The sequence below is a fragment of the Hemibagrus wyckioides genome, linkage group LG20 (assembly GCF_019097595.1).
Source record: "Hemibagrus wyckioides isolate EC202008001 linkage group LG20, SWU_Hwy_1.0, whole genome shotgun sequence".
Taxonomy (NCBI): Eukaryota; Metazoa; Chordata; class Actinopteri; order Siluriformes; family Bagridae; genus Hemibagrus; species Hemibagrus wyckioides.
Window position 1 is genome coordinate 20,780,477 of NC_080729.1, and position 20,957 is coordinate 20,801,433.

Genomic DNA, 20,957 nt, shown 5'->3' on the forward strand with positions numbered 1-20,957 from the left:
CAGAATTAAAAGTGCAATTATGAAGATTAGCTGAAGCCAGAAAATGTGCTTGTTAGATGGTCTGGAGGTTACAGCTGGAGGTGGAGCTTTGTAGTTTGACAGGTGAGTGGAGGCTTCTCCAGTCTGATTGGATGATCATCCATGCTACGAAAGTCACTAACCTTATTAGATATCTTAGTCACATAATTCTGATGAAATGTTGGAGGTAATGTTCTAATGTAAGCAAAATTAAACCCTGTGGTGCTGCTGCAAGAAAATAATTAAAATCAGGCTGCTGTGATGAAGCAAACAGTGTTACGACACAGAGGTGGGTCATTTTCCTTTAACAGCATGTTTTATTCCTCACATTCAACAGCAATGTGACACTTATACATCATTTATACAGTGAGGGTTACGTTTAATGGTGTGGAAGAAAAAGTTTGTCGTCATGGCCATCATAACCACTATAAAACAGTCGTTCCCTCACCAGCCTCTATTAGCTCATGTTAATAAAATTAAAAGCTGCACTAAGTCTGGTGATGTGCTGAGAACCTGCAGAAGACTCAACACTGGAGACTCCTTCCATAAAATATCATCTCAAGAATTCAAGAATAACAATTATACAAAAAAAAAAAAAAAAAACTTTACTGAATATTAAAAACTTCTTGTTCCCACATCAGGCAGAGTCTCACTTCATTTCTAAAACAGCAGTGAGCGCATGTTCGAGACGGACGATCCCAAATAAAAACAAACCCTGTGATCAAGGAGGAAGAGTTTCAAAGCGAATGAAAAACCCCACACAAAACCTTTATTCGAAATTTACAAGAACTCATTCATACATAACTTAACTCGATATAAACACGATTAAAACGCCGCTCAGCGGATCAGCTGCTGGATGCTGCTGCTCGCAGGCTTGGCTTTTTTGGTGGGATCTTTCTCAAAGGACTTCCAGAGTCGGATGGTTTCGTCGGCACTGATGGAGGCCAGGACGGAGCTGTCGGGACTGAGGGCCATGTTCAGGATGCGACCTTCGTGGCCTAGAAGACAGAAAGCGCAACATGAAAGCTGTAGGACATCAGAAACGTGGAGAGGATTCTAGCGATTGTCACGTTCACAGCAGCAGAACTGACCTTCGAGCTCGGCCACTTTAGTGAGCGCGGGATATTTCCAGATGAAGATCTTGTTGTGTGAGAAACCGTGACCGGATACGAGCTCCTTGTAGTTCGGTGCAAACACGAGAGATGTGACCTGAAAAGATCAGAGATAGTCACATACTGAAGGTTGTTTCTTCACCATAAAAGTGAAGCGTCTGACCAATCAGAGTCCAGAACCGTGCTGGAGAGGTTTGTTCACCTGAGACTGAGTGTTCCAGGAAGTGACGCACGAGCCGCTGTTGACGTTCCAGATGCGAATGTGTCGGTCGCTGGTTCCTCCTCCTGATGCCAGGATGCTCGGTTGCCATGGACACCATGCCAGTGCCTGCACACCAAACAGGACAAAGTGTTATAGCTAAAACCTCATACAAGAGTGTGAACATCCTCTGAAGCTCTCCTTGCCCTGTTTGGAGTAGGGAACTGTGAAAGCTACATTAACGCGTGTCTTCTACGTGCCACACCCACCTTCACGGCTCCTTGGTGTTCAGTGAACATGTGCATCGGCGCCGGAGATCTGGGGCTCCAGACGTGCACCATGTTGTCGTTTCCACCGCTGGCTAAATAGCGGCCATCTGGAGACCAGGAGAGACCGCACACCTCCTGAACGTGACCCCTCATTGTGGACAGGTGATGATCTGCTACACGGACGTCATGCTGGTGAATCAAACCAGATCTGGAACCACTGTACAGGAAAGATGAGGTTTTTATTTAACATGTTGCCTCCATCTTAATATCCTGACTCTTGCCTACACGAACCACCTGCCATCTTTAACAAGTTAAACAGGCGGGACACCAACACCTGTCCGATCCCGTCTCTGATCTGATGTATGTGGAAGAGGGCAGACTGAGCTTCCCTTTCACACTAGTGCCATAGGGACATGCTGATTTGATCACTTGCCTGGCCAGGATGTGTTCGTTCCAGCTCAAGCAGCTGACTCTGGCACTATGACCGTCCATACTGCGCAGACGCTTCTGACACTGAACGTCCCACAGCTGCAGAGAGGGAGAGCATGAGGTCACTAAAGCCACCATCCCATTAAAAAGCATTCAGACTGGTTTGTAGCAGTACGGTAAAAGCAGCACTTCCTGTATAAACGCACCTGTGAACTACAAACAGGTCAGATTGTATCCGGTGTGTTGAACACAACCCAACATCCAGCTTTAAAATCAGCCTCTTTAATCGTTTTTTCATTAACACACTTCACACTCCAGCAGGCGTTTATTTTTTACCTCCACTTTGCAGTCGCTCGTCCCAATGGCCAGGAAGTTTCCGTCTTTGCTCCAGGAGAGGGAGGAGATGTAGCCATTCTCCTCCTCCATCTTTTTCAGCAGCACGATCTGCCCCAGCGCAGCATCCCACAGGTACACGTGCTCCGAAAGAGCTACGGCCAGAACGTTCAGCTTGCCCCAGTCCATCACGTTCAGATCTGAGTGCAGAAAGCGGTGAACAAGTCTGATCAACATCACCTCCACAGTGTCCGATCACAAATGATCTCAAATGAGATGTGGCTGAAGGAACCAGCACCAGAACCAGCGTTAGGGATACTTACAGAAGTCGTTCCGGAGCTCAGGGGCATCCAGAACCCTGTCTGGAACTGAAGATATGTAGCGGTTCTTTTTCAGAGACATGGGTGTGTGAACTTGGCTGTACAGGACCTTCAAGTTGTTCTGGTAGCCTGCAAGCAGAAGGTCCCCCATTTCATTTCTGCTTTTTTTTCCCCTTAAAATCTCCATACACAACACAAATAAACACACTGACCTTCAGGGGCGTTAAGTGGTTTTCCTCCCAGATGCAGGATTTTGGCCTCTTCGAGATCGCATCCGTTCAGTGTCACAGACCAGGCCTTCTGACTGGATTGCTGAATATTTAATCATCAGGTCAGTTTAGATCTACGTGCACAGATCAGGAGTATATATTATGGAAGATTTTTATTTAGAAATCGAGACTCACTGTGGTCACAGATACGGGTTCCTCCGCTTCATTCTCCTTTGAGATGAGGTAACTCGCCACTTCCATCTGCTTGGCATTTCTCACAGGGATGAATCGGTCTCCTCCGGCCTTGGAGGGCGTGATTTGGTTCTTGCCATTCTTTCCTGTTCAGACACGGAGTTGGAAAGAATTAATGATAACCTAATATTTAGGAAGCCACAAGACAAATAAGCTTTAATTCATCTTTGAAACGGCTCATACCCGGAGTTTTGTTCGGGGTTTTGGACATGCTCTGAGACCGGTTGGTGCTCTTGTTCGGGGACAGGGGGTTCGAGCTGGACAAGGTGGACGTGTTGGCTTTCCTCTGCCACCTGGCCATCGGGGCGTTGGTGAGGGGCATGTCCAGCTTCAGGAGGTTCTGAACGTCATTCTCAAAACCAAAGTGAGCCATGATGAGCGAAGGCTGCCCTGAGACACACACACACACACACACACACACACACACACACACACACACACACACACACACACACACACACACACAATGAGTTTCAGAAAGCATGAAGAGAAACTGGGTGAATAATTTCCTCACAAAGTAAAAATGATGTTTTTTGATAAAAATGATGAACACTAACACCACATTTCAGATGAGATCTTTTGTTTCTGAGGACTGGCTCGCGCACTAGATGCTCTGGATTTGGTAGTGCACACTAGGTAGGGAAGTATTTAGCAACTAACTATTTATAAAGCAAGATGCTGTCTTGGATTTAGTAAACTCAAGGTTATAAGGTAAAAAGTTCACAATTAAAGAAGTTTATTTTTGAAGGAATTAGTGGTTTAGGTTCATTTGCACAGCACGCGACTGATCTCGAGACCACGGAATTAACGGTTAACTTTAACGCTACTAAAGAAAACTGGGAGATCATTCGTTATAAACACTTACCCGATACTCCACAACAGGTTCAGTCAATCCAGTAAAAGCAGCTATGCAAGCAAATACTAAAGAAAATAAACTAAAAATCGAGAACTCTTCCGCTTTATAACAAACTTCTTGTTTCTCTTCAGAACTCAGATAGAGATTAAAAAGTCCACGGCCCTTCGGGTGCGTTTTAAATGTCTGAACGCGCGATTCTGATTGGTCCGTTTAAATCGTACTTCGCATGTTGCCAAGGCAGCCGCATTCACTCTTTCCAACCTGATTGGTTGAATCCTTTTAAGGGGCGTGCACAAAAGATTCACGCGCATTCCTGTTTCGATGGGTGGCGGCGAATAAGCAGAAAATGTTATATTCATGTTCACATTTCATATTTCAGTACTTTCATAACATGTTAAACAAATCGGATTATTTATTAAAGTATGTTCTATCATCGATAACCTATTTATCCTTACTTGATTAGCAATGTACTTACAACACGGACACGTTTTGGATAGATTTTTTTTTTCACATAGAAAATATAATTTAAAATACTTATATTAAAATATATATCTTGATTTCCTAATATTTACTGATCTATTTAACGTTCTGATGATTAATGTACAGATGAGAATAGTTACTGGGACAGAAACGCGGGGGATTATGGGAAATGTAGTTTAAGGCGGCTGTTGGAAAAAATAGAACACATCGATAAATATTGTTAAAACCATGTCGATTCGTACGAAGGTTTAAATAAAACAAGTGGAATAAAACTGAATAAACTGAATAGTGGCGATAAGAGCGTGTAAGTTATAAATCAGTTGAAATCATAATCCGGAGTTAAAATAAATACCCTGTTGTAAGAACTTCACTTCCGGGATGCGTCTGACGTGTCACCTTCTCAGCCAATAGCAGTGAGTTCTACTTTCCCCTCAGAAGCAGGAAGTGGTAATGTTTGTGTTGGGCGGAGTGTGACCAGAAAGCTGACCAGAAGTAGGAGCGAAACTAAGCGAATTACTGATTTATTTTTTATCTTTATATTCGTGGAGATTTTAAATAAGATCCACGGCAAATGTAATTCAGGTGCAAGATTTAAAATCTGCTGACATTTCAGAGAGACTTGTTTTCTTGTCATTCTGGAGATAACGGGGTTTATGAAGGAGCACGTTTTTCGGTCACTCCCCGTCTTGTCATGTGAATTACTTTACTGCTTAAGCGCCGTGTTTTTTCTATGACACACACAGCCACGATAATAATGAACAGGATAATGGTGCGTTTTAAGCTAGCTGGTTGATTATATCTAATCGTATTTTGGAGTTTGTTTGCTTTACCTGCTTAAGCCCAATCCTTACAGGTAAGAAACGTTTGCGCATATTAACAGCAAAATAAATTTGTTTATATTCAACACAAGTGGAGTTAATTGTCTGGATTCGAATAGTTGATTAATGGACTATTTTTATATAAAAGTTTAGACATATAAAATGTTAAAATATCTCAATTTTTAATGATTATATAATTTAAACATTTTAAGATATTATGCGCGTATACGGCGCAGCATTAATGTTCACAAGGCTGCCTTAAAGAAACAGTCCTGTAGCAGGTGAGACTTATAAACGATTATTGACCTGAAAACGCTTTTAGAGGTCACACGAATATAAAAAAAAAGATCTTTAAAATAATCGATCGAATCCACATTTCAGTTTATTCTTTCATATGTAATTGATTCTGTTTTACTTTCATTTACTTTGCTTTCATTTTTGCTGTCCGTGAAAACCGATCCTGTTTGTTTCACACGTCATGATCATAACCTCGGATTCTCCTCATTCATGGCAAAAATAAACACTTTTAAAACAGTTCATTTCTAATTTTATTGCCCACATACACAACCATACCCAGTAGGACGTGCAATGAAATGCTGTTTACTACTGTCTGTGACAAAAATAGTATTTAAATGAACGCAAACAGAATTTGCATCCTGATAAAAAACGGAAATGACCTTACAATGTACTTTTAATCCCATCTGGTCAGGGATAAGTGTTTAAACTGGACTCCTGATTCAGGAAAGTTGATGAATCGGCCTCAGCTGTGTGGATAGAAGCCCCGCCCACTAGCATCTCATTTACATATCCCGCTCAGAAGCCACGCCCCGCGAAATTCTCATTAACGTCTGATAAATGACATGAAACCCGTTAATTTATGAGATCTGAAGAAAAATACTTAAACAGAGAAGGAAACGTACATTGCAGGCAATTTTGGTAAGAGTTGTAGTGTTTTGCACAAAAAGGTCAGTTATAGAAGCGAGTTGTTTTTATTTATTTATTTTTTTTCAAAAGTAATTTTATCTCCCAGATCTGTTTTCCAAACTGACCCGAAGGTAGTGACGTCATTTCATTCATATCTGGGTTTTTATTTATGTGAGGACTGTTCAGAATCAGGTATTTTAATTAAGTTTCATGTATTATTTGATATGTATTTTATTTTCATTTAAATAATGTATTATTTTATGCTCCTGATAAAGCACTTTAAGTGAGTCAGAAGTCTGTGATAAAAGTTTTGCTTGTTTGTTTATTATTATATATTAATAAATAAGGATTTTGTAGTCTGGGTCAAAGCGTACACACTTTAGTGAATTTACAGGAAACCCCAATTGGGGTGTGTTTAGTTTAAACAGAGTGAAATGTAATCAGGTTAAGGAGACTGTGTTGTCTGTTGTGTTTGCAGTCTTGTGTACCGTTGGACGGCAGGGAGACCGATTCAGGGGGATTTTACGATGTTTGGCATGAAAAATAAACGTCCTGCGCCTCCTAAAGGCCAGGGAGCTGCTGCTGCCAAACAGGTGAGTGTGATTTTTATTCCATTTTCTTATCAGAAATATTTTGTTATTGTTATTATTTGAGTTTGGATTTGTTCCCCGTTTCTCTGCTCATGCAGTGAAGACATTTCTAGAAAGTTCTCTTACACATTTCATCTGGCTCATGGGTACTGTGTGAAACAGCTGCATTGTGTGTGTGTGTGTGTGTGTGTGCGCCACTGTAGATGGGTTTATTTCTCGACTTTAACCCCGAGGACATGATGGACATGAGTGAGAATGTGGATGATCCAGATCTGGAGGCCGAATTTGCCGCCATTGTGGGGAAAAAAACAACTACTGCTGCTGCTAAAGCCAAGAAAAACACCAAAGGTGAAACCAGACGTGGTTCATATACAGTTCTCCTTTAAAATAAGAAACACTGCTTTTATGTTCATCTGATGAAGAATTTCTCATGTCAGCACCAGTGAAGTGGGCGTGGCCTCTGTGTCAAGGGGGCATGGTTTAAGTAGCATTTATTCTAATGAAGGAGTGTGGCCTCTGTGTCTAAGGTTTAATGGTGAAGGTGGCAGTAATAATAGTGGCAGTTAGACCTAGTGGAGGAGGTGTCAGCTTGGTACCTGTCAGTCCTAAAACAGGAGGCGTGGCCTAATCAGATGATAGACAGTCATGGTGTTGGAGGTGTGTTGGGTTGAGTAAAAGATGTGTGAATTAAGTGCATCAGTGATCAGTCGCAGTGAAGAAGGCATGGCCTCTGTGTCAGTCAGACCTAAAGGTGATTGTATTCAAGGAGGCGTGGCCTCTATTCCTCTGTCATAGTGAAGGAGGTATGGACGTTGCGTCTCCCAGTCCCTGTAAAGGAGGCGTGGCTTAAGTGACAGTTAGTCTATGTAAAAAAAGAAGGTGTAGCCGAAGTGGCTGTCAGTCATAATAAAGGAAGCATGGCTTAACTGGTTGTTAGTTTTAGTGATGGAGTGGCCTCTGTACGTGGAGTAATTAGTGCTTAATTAATATTAAATCTGATATTTCAGCTCCGTTACCAATGGAGGATATCGAAAAGATGACAGAGGAGTGCATGAAAGACCTCGACAATGATGATGACGATGATGACCTCGAGGATGATGAAGATCTCCTGGTATTTTTTGTTTATTGTTACAGGTTGCTGTTTTTGCTGACAGTAGTGTGTGTGTGTGTGTGTGTGTATTTTAAGCTGGATATATGGTCTGTGTGTTGAAGGCGGAGCTACAGGAAGTGGTGGGTGAAGAGGAACCAGATTCCGGGGCAGAGACTGCCACCTCACCTGGCACAGAGGAAACTGGGGCAGTGGAGCCAGAACCAAGGGTACCACAGGAACCAACACACTGCTCATGAAAACACACACAGAACCACAGTGCAGAAAGCCCTTTTGAATTTTTTTTTACTTTTGTTGCATTTATAAACGCATTATGACAGCCGTCTAAAACTAATACACTTGAGTGTGTAAGTGTACAGTAAGTGTATAGTGTAAGTGTATAGTGTACAGTAAGTGTATAGTGTACAGTAAGTGTATAGTGTACAGTAAGTGTATAGTGTACAGTAAGTGTATAGTGTAAGTGTATAGTGTAAGTGTACAGTAAGTGTATAGTGTAAGTGTACAGTAAGTGTATAGTGTAAGTGTACAGTAAGTGTATAGTGTAAGTGTACAGTAAGTGTATAGTGTAAGTGTATAGTGTACAGTAAGTGTATAGTGTACAGTAAGTGTATAGTGTAAGTGTATAGTGTAAGTGTACAGTAAGTGTATAGTGTAAGTGTACAGTAAGTGTATAGTGTAAGTGTATAGTGTAAGTGTACAGTAAGTGTATAGTGTACAGTAAGTGTATAGTGTAAGTGTACAGTAAGTGTATAGTGTAAGTGTATAGTGTAAGTGTACAGTAAGTGTATAGTGTACAGTAAGTGTATAGTGTAAGTGTACAGTAAGTGTATAGTGTAAGTGTACAGTAAGTGTATAGTGTAAGTGTATAGTGTAAGTGTACAGTAAGTGTATAGTGTACAGTAAGTGTATAGTGTAAGTGTACAGTAAGTGTATAGTGTACAGTAAGTGTATAGTGTAAGTGTACAGTAAGTGTATAGTGTAAGTGTACAGTAAGTGTATAGTGTACAGTAAGTGTATAGTGTAAGTGTACAGTAAGTGTATAGTGTAAGTGTACAGTAAGTGTATAGTGTAAGTGTATAGTGTACAGTAAGTGTATAGTGTACAGTAAGTGTATAGTGTACAGTAAGTGTATAGTGTAAGTGTATAGTAAGTGTATAGTGTACAGTAAGTGTATAGTGTAAGTGTATAGTGTAAGTGTACAGTAAGTGTATAGTGTAAGTGTACAGTAAGTGTATAGTGTAAGTGTACAGTAAGTGTATAGTGTAAGTGTATAGTGTACAGTAAGTGTATAGTGTACAGTAAGTGTATAGTGTAAGTGTACAGTAAGTGTATAGTGTAAGTGTACAGTAAGTGTATAGTGTAAGTGTACAGTAAGTGTATAGTGTAAGTGTATAGTGTACAGTAAGTGTATAGTGTACAGTAAGTGTATAGTGTAAGTGTACAGTAAGTGTATAGTGTAAGTGTACAGTAAGTGTATAGTGTAAGTGTATAGTGTAAGTGTACAGTAAGTGTATAGTGTAAGTGTATAGTGTAAGTGTATAGTGTAAGTGTATAGTGTAAGTGTACAGTAAGTGTATAGTGTAAGTGTATAGTGTAAGTGTACAGTAAGTGTATAGTGTAAGTGTATAGTGTAAGTGTACAGTAAGTGTATAGTGTAAGTGTACAGTGTACAGTAAGTGTATAGTGTAAGTGTACAGTAAGTGTATAGTGTAAGTGTACAGTAAGTGTACAGTAAGTGTATAGTGTAAGTGTACAGTAAGTGTATAGTGTAAGTGTACAGTGTACAGTAAGTGTATAGTGTAAGTGTATAGTGTAAGTGTACAGTAAGTGTATAGTGTACAGTAAGTGTATAGTGTAAGTGTACAGTAAGTGTATAGTGTAAGTGTATAGTGTAAGTGTATAGTGTAAGTGTACAGTAAGTGTATAGTGTAAGTGTATAGTGTAAGTGTACAGTAAGTGTATAGTGTAAGTGTATAGTGTATAGTGTACAGTAAGTGTATAGTGTACAGTAAGTGTATAGTGTACAGTAAGTGTATAGTGTAAGTGTACAGTAAGTGTATAGTGTAAGTGTATAGTGTAAGTGTACAGTAAGTGTATAGTGTAAGTGTACAGTGTACAGTAAGTGTATAGTGTAAGTGTATAGTGTACAGTAAGTGTATAGTGTAAGTGTATAGTGTAAGTGTACAGTGTACAGTAAGTGTATAGTGTAAGTGTATAGTGTACAGTAAGTGTATAGTGTAAGTGTATAGTGTAAGTGTACAGTAAGTGTATAGTGTACAGTAAGTGTATAGTGTAAGTGTATAGTGTAAGTGTACAGTAAGTGTATAGTGTAAGTGTATAGTGTAAGTGTACAGTAAGTGTATAGTGTACAGTAAGTGTATAGTGTAAGTGTATAGTGTAAGTGTATAGTGTAAGTGTACAGTAAGTGTATAGTGTAAGTGTATAGTGTAAGTGTACAGTAAGTGTATAGTGTACAGTAAGTGTATAGTGTAAGTGTATAGTGTAAGTGTATAATGTAAGTGTATAGTGTAAGTGTATAGTGTAAGTGTATAGTGTAAGTGTACAGTAAGTGTATAGTGTACAGTAAGTGTATAGTGTAAGTGTATAGTGTAAGTGTATAGTGTAAGTGTATAGTGTAAGTGTATAGTGTAAGTGTACAGTAAGTGTATAGTGTACAGTAAGTGTATAGTGTAAGTGTATAGTGTAAGTGTATAATGTAAGTGTACAGTAAGTGTATAGTGTACTTTAGTCACGTTTGTTGCTCTGCCCACTGAAAATAAAGACGTCATCCACCACCACCAGCCCGGCAGCAGCAGTAAGTGGTAGTGTTGAACACACGCTTCAGGAGAGAATCGTCATGTACAATACGGCTATAAACAACGCTAAAGCTGCAGGAGAGTCGGCTAAAGCTCGCCGCTACGACAGAGGACTCAAGGTGATATAAAATTTACTAAAATCCGTGACAGTTTTTTTCTTTATTATTTATTTATTTATTTATTTATTTGTTATTTGCACAACTTATTTCTGGCATATACCAGTTTTGAGAGGACCTTTTCTTCTTCTTCTTCTTCTCCCTTAGACCCTACAGAGCATGCTAGCATCCGTGCGTAAAGGAGGTAAGATAAAGGAAGCAGAGATCCCGCCTCCAGTGGCGTCTGGAAACCCTGTTCCTCCCTCGGCTCCTCCCACATCTGCACCGTCTCCACCTGAGCATCAAGAAGAATCAGACAGTGCCGTGGAGACCACACCCGTGTCCCCAGAGAACATTGCGGTTCCTCTGCTTCCGGTTCGGATCAGTCGTGATCTGAAAAGTTTCAAGTTTGTGACATGATTTTTGTTTTTCGGTGTGCTTCATGATGATCTCGTTGTTTCTGCTCTGCCCACAGGAAGTGAAAGTGTCCTTAGCAGAGACCTCACCCGTTTCCATGGAGACCGCTGCTGTTTCTGCAACAAGCCGTGACAGTCCTTCTGGGGTGACCTCACCAGAGGAGGAGCGTATCCCAGAATCCCCTGCAGGTGAGACTGTAAAGTGAGGCGAAAACATTAATCAGCACCATCTGATCAGTGTCTAATCTACTGATTACTAATAATCTACTTTAATATTATTATTGGGTTTGTGTTTCTACACACAGATGTAAAAGTAAGTGCCCCCAGTAAGGTGACTCTGCTGGAGACACAGAGGCAGTACCGGACAGCTGCTCTGAGGGCAAAACAAGCCGGAGATCTGGACCAGGCCAAAACACACATGAAGAGCAGCAAGGTGAGAGGAACGCCTGTCTCTCTGCTCTCACCTGTCTGTCTGCAGTGTTTTGTCTCTAACCATCTATCTGTCTCTCTATTCTCATACTCATTCTGTGTCTGTCTGATTCTCTTTCTTTCTACTGGTCTCTCTGAACCTGTCTGTCTCTAACCATCTATCTGTCTGACTGTCTCTCTTTTCTCATAATGTACTCATTCTCTGTCTGTCTGTGTTTATGTCTCTCTAGTCTCATACTGTACTTATTGTCTGTCTGTCTGTCTGTCTGATTCTCTATTTCTGTCTACTAGTCTCTCCGAACCTGTCTGTCTGCACCTGTCTGTCTTTAACCATCTATCTATCTGTCTGACTGTCTCTCTTTTCTCATAATGTACTCATTCTCTGTCTGTCTGTGTTTATGTCTCTCTAGTCTCATACTGTACTTATTGTCTGTCTGTCTGTCTGTCTGTCTGTCTGATTCTCTCTTTCTGTCTACTAGTCTCTCCGAACCTGTCTGTCTGCACCTGTCTGTCTTTAACCATCTATCTGTATGACTGTCTCTCTATTCTCATACTGTACTCATTGTCTGTCTGTCTGTCTGATTCTGTCTTTCTATCTGCTGATCTCTCTGAACCTGTCTGTCTGTCGCTGCACATCACCCTCACAGTTGTCTGTCTGTCTCTGTAATCTAATACTGCACTTATTTTTTGTTTGTCTGTCTGTCTGTATCCATCTGTCTGTCTTTCTTTCTACCTGTCTCACCATTTATACTCATACAGTGTATGTTTATTGTTCCTGCCTGTCTGTCATGTCTCTCTGTATCTGTGCTGCTTTGCTTGGCTGTCTGCCTGTTTATCTGTTTCTTTGCTGGTTGATCTGTCTGTCTGTCTATATGTCTGTCTATCTGTCTGTCTGTATTCTCATGCTATATTGTTATATGCTCATGTTATTTAATATACTTAGAGATTTTTGTCTTTCTTTTCTGCTGTTTTAGCTTATCTACCAGTTTCTCTCTCTCTCTCTCTCTCTCTCTAAACAAGACTGTGTTCAGTTTCAGTACACTGGGCTTTTTGTGCAGGTCTTGAACAAAAAAATCTGGAAAATTTCTTGCATTTGTTTCCAGATGTGTGTGTGTGTGTGTGTGTATTCCAGATTCTTGAGATTTTGAAGAGGCCTCTGTTTAGACGTTCTCTATTTCAGTTTTTGTAAAGCTTGAGTTCTTTTAAAAATAATCGGACGCTTGAAGTTTGGAAATGGGAATAAAAATTTCCAAGAAAATCCAGAAAGAATCTAAAAAATATCTTGGATATTTATGCAACAACGAGAACAGAGCAGTGCGCCGTGCCTTGGTACGCTTTTCTCACAGTAATAAAAGTTTGTGTTCCTGCCTTTGCTGAACTCGAAGCTCAGGTGTGTGTGTGTGTTTGTGTGTGTGTGTGGACGTGATCATCTCACTGCTGGACTTCCTCCTTTCTGTTGGTCTCGGCACAAACACTGACGTCTGTGAGGAATGTGAGTCAGGAGGGAAGTCACATAGCTCTGCTCCTGTTTGTTTTTTTTCTCTGCTGCAGAGTTTTGATGCTGCTCTCGCGGCGCTGGAGAGAGGAGAGAGTGTGGACATCAGTAAACTTCCCCCTCCTCTGTCCCGAGGTCAGTGAAATCCGTTTTGGACTTAATCTCCATTCGAAGTATCTGGTGTACAATTCCTGTTTTAGTGTAAAGTGTAAAGGTCGTAGGTCATTAAGGGTTCTGTTAGTAGTATGATGGAGAAAGTGCTAGAACAGCGCTAAGCTGCTAGCTATAAGCTTTCATTACTTAGCATTGTAGCTCCAGTGTGAAATTAAAGATCATTAATTCTGTTTAATTTGTGAATAAAAGGAAATTAGTTTAGTTTAATAATAATTTCTTGTGTTTTTTCCTGTGTTGTAGGAACGGAAGATTTTCCAAAACCTGCTATAAAGATCTCACAGTCCTCACCCAACATGCAGGGTCAGTACGCTAAACCTCTAGAACTGAAACACGCGCGTCCAGACACCTGATACTGTTCATATATAAATAAATATTTATTAATTGATTTATTAATAAAAGTCTGTAAGATGTTGAAAAGGTTAAACATCTATTACTCTTGAAAGGCGTTCAAAAGTATTTTTAAGTGCCTAAACTAGCATGCTAGCACAGGTCGACTATCATGTAGATAGTTATCATTAACAGAAAATCGACTAGAAAGGTTTCCTGGAAGACTGACCATCTAAGCTAGCATGCTAACAGAGCTAGCTAAGATTAAAAAAAAAAAAAATTGACTAGAAGTGTTTATGGAGAAACTGACATTCCTAACTTGCATGCTAACATAGCTAGCTGCTCTGTTTTACAGAGAAAAGTCACTAGAAATTTTTTTCCTAGACTGGAATGCTACATTAGCATGCTAGCATCACTAGCTAATGTTTATAGAAAAAAATTGATCAAAAAAGGGAGGTTAGATAGCTAGAGTTTACAGATAAAAATGACTAAAAATGTTTGTGCTAAAATGTGCAGGCTTGACTAGCATGCTAACATGCTAGCCATTTGTGCAAATGTTTACATCTGTGTCAAAGATCTGGGTTAATGGTACAAACTGACTGGTTTGCAGTGCATTGTGGGTAATGCACATGACTCTTAGGCCTCGGAGAGTATCAGTGTTTGAATTCTGTTACGTAATTCGATGTATTTGTCGTTATTTTGTTTGTTCAGCTCACGAGGCGGCGGTGACTCCGCCCAGTTCGGCTCCGCCCAGCACGGCTCCGCCTGGCCCGGTTCCACCCAAAACCATCCTGGAAGCTCTGGAGCAGAGGATGGCTAAATACAAAGAGACGTGCGATCAGGCTAAAGCTAACGGCGATGAACGCAAAGCCCGCATGTACGATCGTATCGTCAAGGTACATCACATGACACTTCATCGTACGGTGCATCAGTAAACACTCGGTGGTGTGTGTGTGTGTGTGTGTGTGTGTGTGTGTGTGTGTGCGTGTGTGTGTGCGTGTGTGTGTGCGTGTGTGTGTGCGTGTGTGTGTGTGTGTGTGTGTGTGTGTGTGTGTGTGTGTGTGTGTGCGTGTGTGTGTATAAATCAGAGACTCATATGTTTTCCCACAGCAATACCAGAGCGCTGTCCGCTCACACAAAGCAGGACGAGCCGTTAATTACGAGGAGCTGCCAGTACCACCAGGTCAGACACACACACACACACACACACTCACGCACCCACACATACACACACTCACTCACGTGTACACACACACACTCACTCATATGTACACACACACTCACGCACCCACACATACACACACACACTCACTCACACACTCACTCACGTGTACACACACACACTCACTCACATGTACGCACACAGACACACACACACTCATGCACCCGCACTCACTCACGTGTACTCACACACACACACACACTCATGCACACACACACACTCACTCACGTGTACTCACACACACACACACACACTCACTCACGTGTACACACACACACACACTCATGCACACACACACTCACTCATGCACCCGCACTCACTCACGTGTACTCACACACACACACACTCATGCACACACACACACTCACTCACGTGTACTCGCACACACACACACTCACTCACGTGTACTCGCACACACACACACTCACTCACGTGTACTCGCACACACACACACTCACTCACGTGTACTCGCACACACACACACTCATGCACACACACACACTCACTCACGTGTACTCACACACACACACACTCATGCACACACACACACTCACTCACGTGTACACACACACACACTCACTCACGTGTACACACACACACACTCATGCACACACACACTCACTCACGTGTACACACACACACACTCATGCACCCGCACTCACTCACGTGTACTCACACACACACACTCATGCACACACACACACTCACTCACGTGTACTCACACACACACACACACTCATGCACACACACACACTCACTCACGTGTACTCGCGCGCACACACACACACTCACTCACGTGTACACACACACACTCATGCACACACACACTCACTCACGTGTACACACACACACACACACACACTCATGCACCCGCACTCACTCACGTGTACTCACACACACACACTCATGCACACACACACACTCACTCACGTGTACACACACACACACACTCACTCACGTGTACACACACACACACACACACACAGACACACACACTGATCATATTTTTATAAACATTATTTTGTTGTGTGTCTTTCACACTCAGGTTTTCCACCAATCCCAGGACAGGAGGCGGTTAAACCCGAGCAGGGATTGGCTGCTGCTCTGGAATCAGCCAATAAGCTCGCTTCTAACGAGGCAGAGGGTGGAGATGACGATGAGGAGGAAGAGGAACCCGAGAAAAAAAGTAAACAGGTCTGTCTCTGTACTGCTGCTGTTAAACAGAGGGATAGACAGACACTTGAGGAAAAGAGGTGAAGTAGAGTGGAACGTCTGATGGATAAGAGGATGGAGGGTTACAAAAAATTGATGGATGGACAGAAGGAAGATAAATAGTGGGGAAGATGAATGGATAGATTTATAAAGAGCTGTAAAGGTTAATGACTGGATAGATGCTTAGAAGAAAAAACAGATGAAAGGATTAATGGATGGACACTTAAGGGATGGATGGATGGATGGATGGATAAGTGTGTGGAGTGATTATAATTATGCATTTTTTCAGTTTTTAAAGGAACCAATCGATGATATTCTCTCTGATGTTCTCTCAGCCCAAAGCTCCAGCAGCAGCAGCAGCTGTGGAGAAGCAGAAGAAGCAGACTATGGTGGTTCCTCCAACAGGCCAGCATCCGAAAAGAACTCCTTCACCTTCACCTGAGAGAAGCACCAAGAAAGAGAACCCATCTTCCACGGGTCAGTAGAACTCCTTCGCCCTGAGCTTCTTCCTCAGAGGCTTCAGCAGGATCACAGGAACCTTCTAATTGGTTCTCCATGTAAACGTTCCGTCAGAGCAGCGTAGTGTTTTCGTAACTCTGTCCTCCTTCCTGCTCAGCGATGGTGTTTATCTTTCTCAGTGACGGAGCAGGTGGAGATGTTGGAGGCTCGGAGGAAGCAGTACATGAAGGCAGCACTGCAGGCCAAGCAGAGGAACGACCTGGAGCAGGCCAAGGTTTATTTACGCACAGCCAAGAGCCTGGAGCCGCTGATCACTGCAGCACGCAGCGGCAAACATCTCGACCTCAGCAAGGTGAGAAACACAACAACAACACATCATAACATCATAACAACAACACATCATAACAACAACACATCACAACATCATAACAACAACACATCACAACATCATAACAACAACACATCATAACATCATAACATCATAACAACAACACATCATAACACATCATAACAACATCACAACATCATAACAACAACACATCATAACATCATAACAACAACACATCATAACACATCATAACAACATCACAACATCATAACAACAACACATCATAACAACAACACATCATAACATCATAACAACAACACATCATAACATCATAACAACACATCATAACAACACATCATAACATCATAACAACAACACATCATAACACATCGTACCATCATAACAATACATCATAACAACACATCATAACATCATAACACATCATAACAACAACGCATCATAACATCATAACAACAACACATCATAACATCACAACATCATAACAACAACACATCATAACATCACAACATCATAACAACAACACATCATAACATCATAACAACAACACATCATAACACATCATAACAACATCACAACATCATAACAACAACACATCATAACATCATAACAACACATCATAACAACAACACATCATAACATCATAACAACAACACATCATAACATCATAACAACACATCATAACAACAACACATCATAACATCATAACAACAACACATCATCATAACAACATCATAACAACACATCATAACAACACAACATCATAACATCATAACAACAACACATCATCATAACAACATCATAACAACACATCATAACAACACAACATCATAACAACAACACATCATAACAACACAACATCATAACAACAACACATCATAACAACACATCATAACACATCATAACATCATAACAACAACACATCATAACAACACATCATAACAACACAACATCATAACAACACATCATAACAACACAACATCATAACAACAACACATCATAACAACACATCATAACAACAACACATCATAACAACACATCATAACAACAACACATCATAACAACAACACATCATAACAACAACACATCATAACAACACATCATAACATCATAACAACAACACATCATAACACAACATCATAACACAACATCATAACAACAACACATCATAACAACACAACATCATAACAACACATCATAACATCATAACAACAACACATCATAACAACAACACATCATAACAACAACACAACATCATAACATCACATCATAACAACACATCATAACATCATAACAACACATCATAACACATCATAACATCATAACAACAACACATTATAACATCATAACAACAACACATTATAACAACACATCATAACAACACAACATCATAACATCGCATCATAACACATCATAACAACACATCATAACAACAACACAACATCATAACATCACATCATAACAACACATCATAACAACACATCATAACATCATACCAACAACACATCATAGCAACAACATCATAACACAACATCATAACAACAACACATCATAACAACACAACATCATAACAACACATCATAACATCATAACAACAACACATCATAACAACAACACATCATAACAACAACACAACATCATAACATCACATCATAACAACACATCATAACATCATAACAACACATCATAACACATCATAACATCATAACAACAACACATCATAACATCATAACAACAACACATTATAACAACACATCATAACAACACAACATCATAACATCGCATCATAACACATCATAACAACACATCATAACACATCATAACAACAACACAACATCATAACATCACATCATAACAACACATCATAACAACACATCATAACATCATACCAACAACACATCATAGCAACAACACAACATCATAACAACACATCATAACAACACATCATAACATCATAACAACACATCATAACAACACAACATAACACAACATAACACATCATAACATCATAACAATACATCATCATAACAACATCATAACATCATAAACACACATCATAACACATCATAACAACACATCATAACATCATAACAACACATCATAACACATCATAACAACACATCATAACATCATAACAACACATCATCATAACAACATCATAACATCATAAACACACATCATAACACATCATAACAACACATCATAACATCATAACAACACATCATAACACATCATAACAACACATCATAACATCATAACAACAACACATTATAACAACACATCATAACATCATAACAACACATCATAACACATCATAACACATCATAACATCATAACACATCATCATAACAACATCATAACATCATAAACACACATCATAACGCATCATAACAACACATCATAACATCATAACAACACATCATAACATCATAACAACAACACATCATAACATCATAACAACACATCATAACAACAACACATCATAACATCATAACAACACATCATAACAACAACACATCATAACATCATAACAACAACACATCATAACATCATAACAACAACACATCATCATAACAACATCATAACACATCACAACACAACAACAACACAATCACCACCTCTACAGAGGTTCACATTTTCATTTCTTCTCACAGTGATTTATACAGTTTATCTCACGAGACGGATGGATGGATGGATGGATGGAGACAGATTGATGGAGGGATGAATGAATATTTAGAGAGTTGAATAAATTGATGGATGGATTGATAGATGGAGAGAGTGACTGATTAGGTGGACAGTCTTATAGATAAAAGGACTGATGGATGGTTAAGTAAACAGTAGATAGAGAGAGGGATGGTTAGATGGATAGAGACAGTAGATGGAGAGAGAGATGGTTAGATGGATAAAGAGATAGTAGATGGAGAGAGGGATGAGTAGATGGAGAGAGGGATGAGTAGATGGAGAGAGGGATGAGTAGATGGAGAGAGGGATGGTTAGATGGAGAGAGGGATGGTTAGATGGAGAGAGGGATGGTTAGATGGAGAGAGGGATGGTGAGATGGATAAAGAGACAGTAGATGGAGAGAGAGATGGTTAGATGGATAAAGAGATAGTAGATGGAGAGAGGGATGGTGAGATGGATAAAGAGACAGTAGATGGAGAGAGGGATGGTGAGATGGATAAAGAGACAGTAGATGGAGAGAGGGATGGTGAGATGGATAAAGAGACAGTAGATGGAGAGAGGGATGGTGAGATGGATAAAGAGACAGTAGATGGAGAGAGGGATGGTGAGATGGATAAAGAGACAGTAAATGGAGAGAGGGATGGTGAGATGGATAAAGAGACAGTAGATGGAGAGAGGGATGGTGAGATGGATAAAGAGACAGTAGATGGAGAGAGGGATGGTGAGATGGATAAAGAGACAGTAAATGGAGAGAGGGATGGTGAGATGGATAAAGAGACAGTAGATGGAGAGAGGGATGGTGAGATGGATAAAGAGACAGTAGATGGAGAGAGGGATGGTGAGATGGATAAAGAGACAGTAGATGGAGAGAGGGATGGTGAGATGGATAAAGAGACAGTAGATGGAGAGAGGGATGGTGAGATGGATAAAGAGACAGTAAATGGAGAGAGGGATGGTGAGATGGATAAAGAGACAGTAAATGGAGAGAGGGATGGTGAGATGGATAAAGAGACAGTAGATGGAGAGAGGGATGGATCGTTAGATTAAAAAACAAACTTTATGGGGAGAAAATATAAATATGGAAAACATTCATGTGCGTGTGTGTGCACGCGTGTTGTGTTATGATGTTGTTGTGATGAGTTGTGGTGATGTGTTGTTGTGTTATGATGTTGTGATGTGTTGTTGTGATGTTGTTGTGATGTGTTGTGATGTGGTGTTGTGATGTTATGATGTGTTGTTGTGTTGTTGTGATATGTTGTTGTGGTGTTGTGGTGTTGTGATGTTGTGTTGTTGTGTTATAATGTTGTGTTGTGATGTTGTGGTGTTGTGATGTTATGATGTGTTGTTGTTATGTTGGTGTTGTGATG

The 20,957-nt window shown here is 40.4% G+C and overlaps 2 protein-coding genes across 5 annotated transcripts in view; one reads left to right on the top strand and one right to left on the bottom strand.

Annotated features, from left to right (window-relative positions):
- Positions 1–309: 309 nt before the first annotated feature.
- On the bottom strand, positions 310–4,167 carry cdc20 (cell division cycle 20 homolog). 2 transcript variants are annotated; one of them, XM_058418735.1, is made up of 11 exons: positions 4,007–4,165; positions 3,325–3,526; positions 3,085–3,227; positions 2,893–2,992; positions 2,684–2,809; positions 2,364–2,560; positions 2,032–2,126; positions 1,599–1,815; positions 1,333–1,458; positions 1,110–1,227; positions 310–1,016 (listed from the first exon to the last, which is right to left on the bottom strand). In XM_058418735.1, the coding sequence occupies exons 2-11, from the start codon at positions 3,512–3,514 to the stop codon at positions 856–858; spliced, it is 1,473 nt and encodes a 490-aa protein (XP_058274718.1). In that variant the 5' UTR covers positions 3,515–3,526; positions 4,007–4,165; the 3' UTR covers positions 310–855. The 2 variants fall into 2 exon arrangements, with proteins under 2 accessions (XP_058274718.1, XP_058274717.1); XM_058418734.1 differs by having other exon boundaries at positions 311–1,016; positions 3,325–3,531; positions 4,007–4,167.
- Positions 4,168–4,912: 745 nt separating this feature from the next.
- cc2d1b (coiled-coil and C2 domain containing 1B) overlaps positions 4,913–20,957 on the top strand; it is a 25,524-nt gene continuing 9,479 nt past the window's right edge. For all 3 annotated transcript variants that reach the window (XM_058418534.1, XM_058418533.1, XM_058418532.1), the window contains exons 1-16: positions 4,913–5,330; positions 6,698–6,812; positions 7,013–7,157; positions 7,817–7,920; positions 8,022–8,126; positions 10,700–10,852; positions 10,997–11,203; positions 11,304–11,433; positions 11,550–11,677; positions 13,225–13,303; positions 13,583–13,642; positions 14,381–14,565; positions 14,780–14,852; positions 15,937–16,085; positions 16,439–16,580; positions 16,742–16,914. In XM_058418534.1, coding sequence (XP_058274517.1) covers positions 6,747–6,812; positions 7,013–7,157; positions 7,817–7,920; positions 8,022–8,126; positions 10,700–10,852; positions 10,997–11,203; positions 11,304–11,433; positions 11,550–11,677; positions 13,225–13,303; positions 13,583–13,642; positions 14,381–14,565; positions 14,780–14,852; positions 15,937–16,085; positions 16,439–16,580; positions 16,742–16,914 — 1,899 coding nt within the window. In that variant the 5' untranslated portion in view covers positions 4,913–5,330; positions 6,698–6,746. The remainder of the gene's footprint in view (positions 5,331–6,697; positions 6,813–7,012; positions 7,158–7,816; positions 7,921–8,021; positions 8,127–10,699; positions 10,853–10,996; positions 11,204–11,303; positions 11,434–11,549; positions 11,678–13,224; positions 13,304–13,582; positions 13,643–14,380; positions 14,566–14,779; positions 14,853–15,936; positions 16,086–16,438; positions 16,581–16,741; positions 16,915–20,957) is intronic.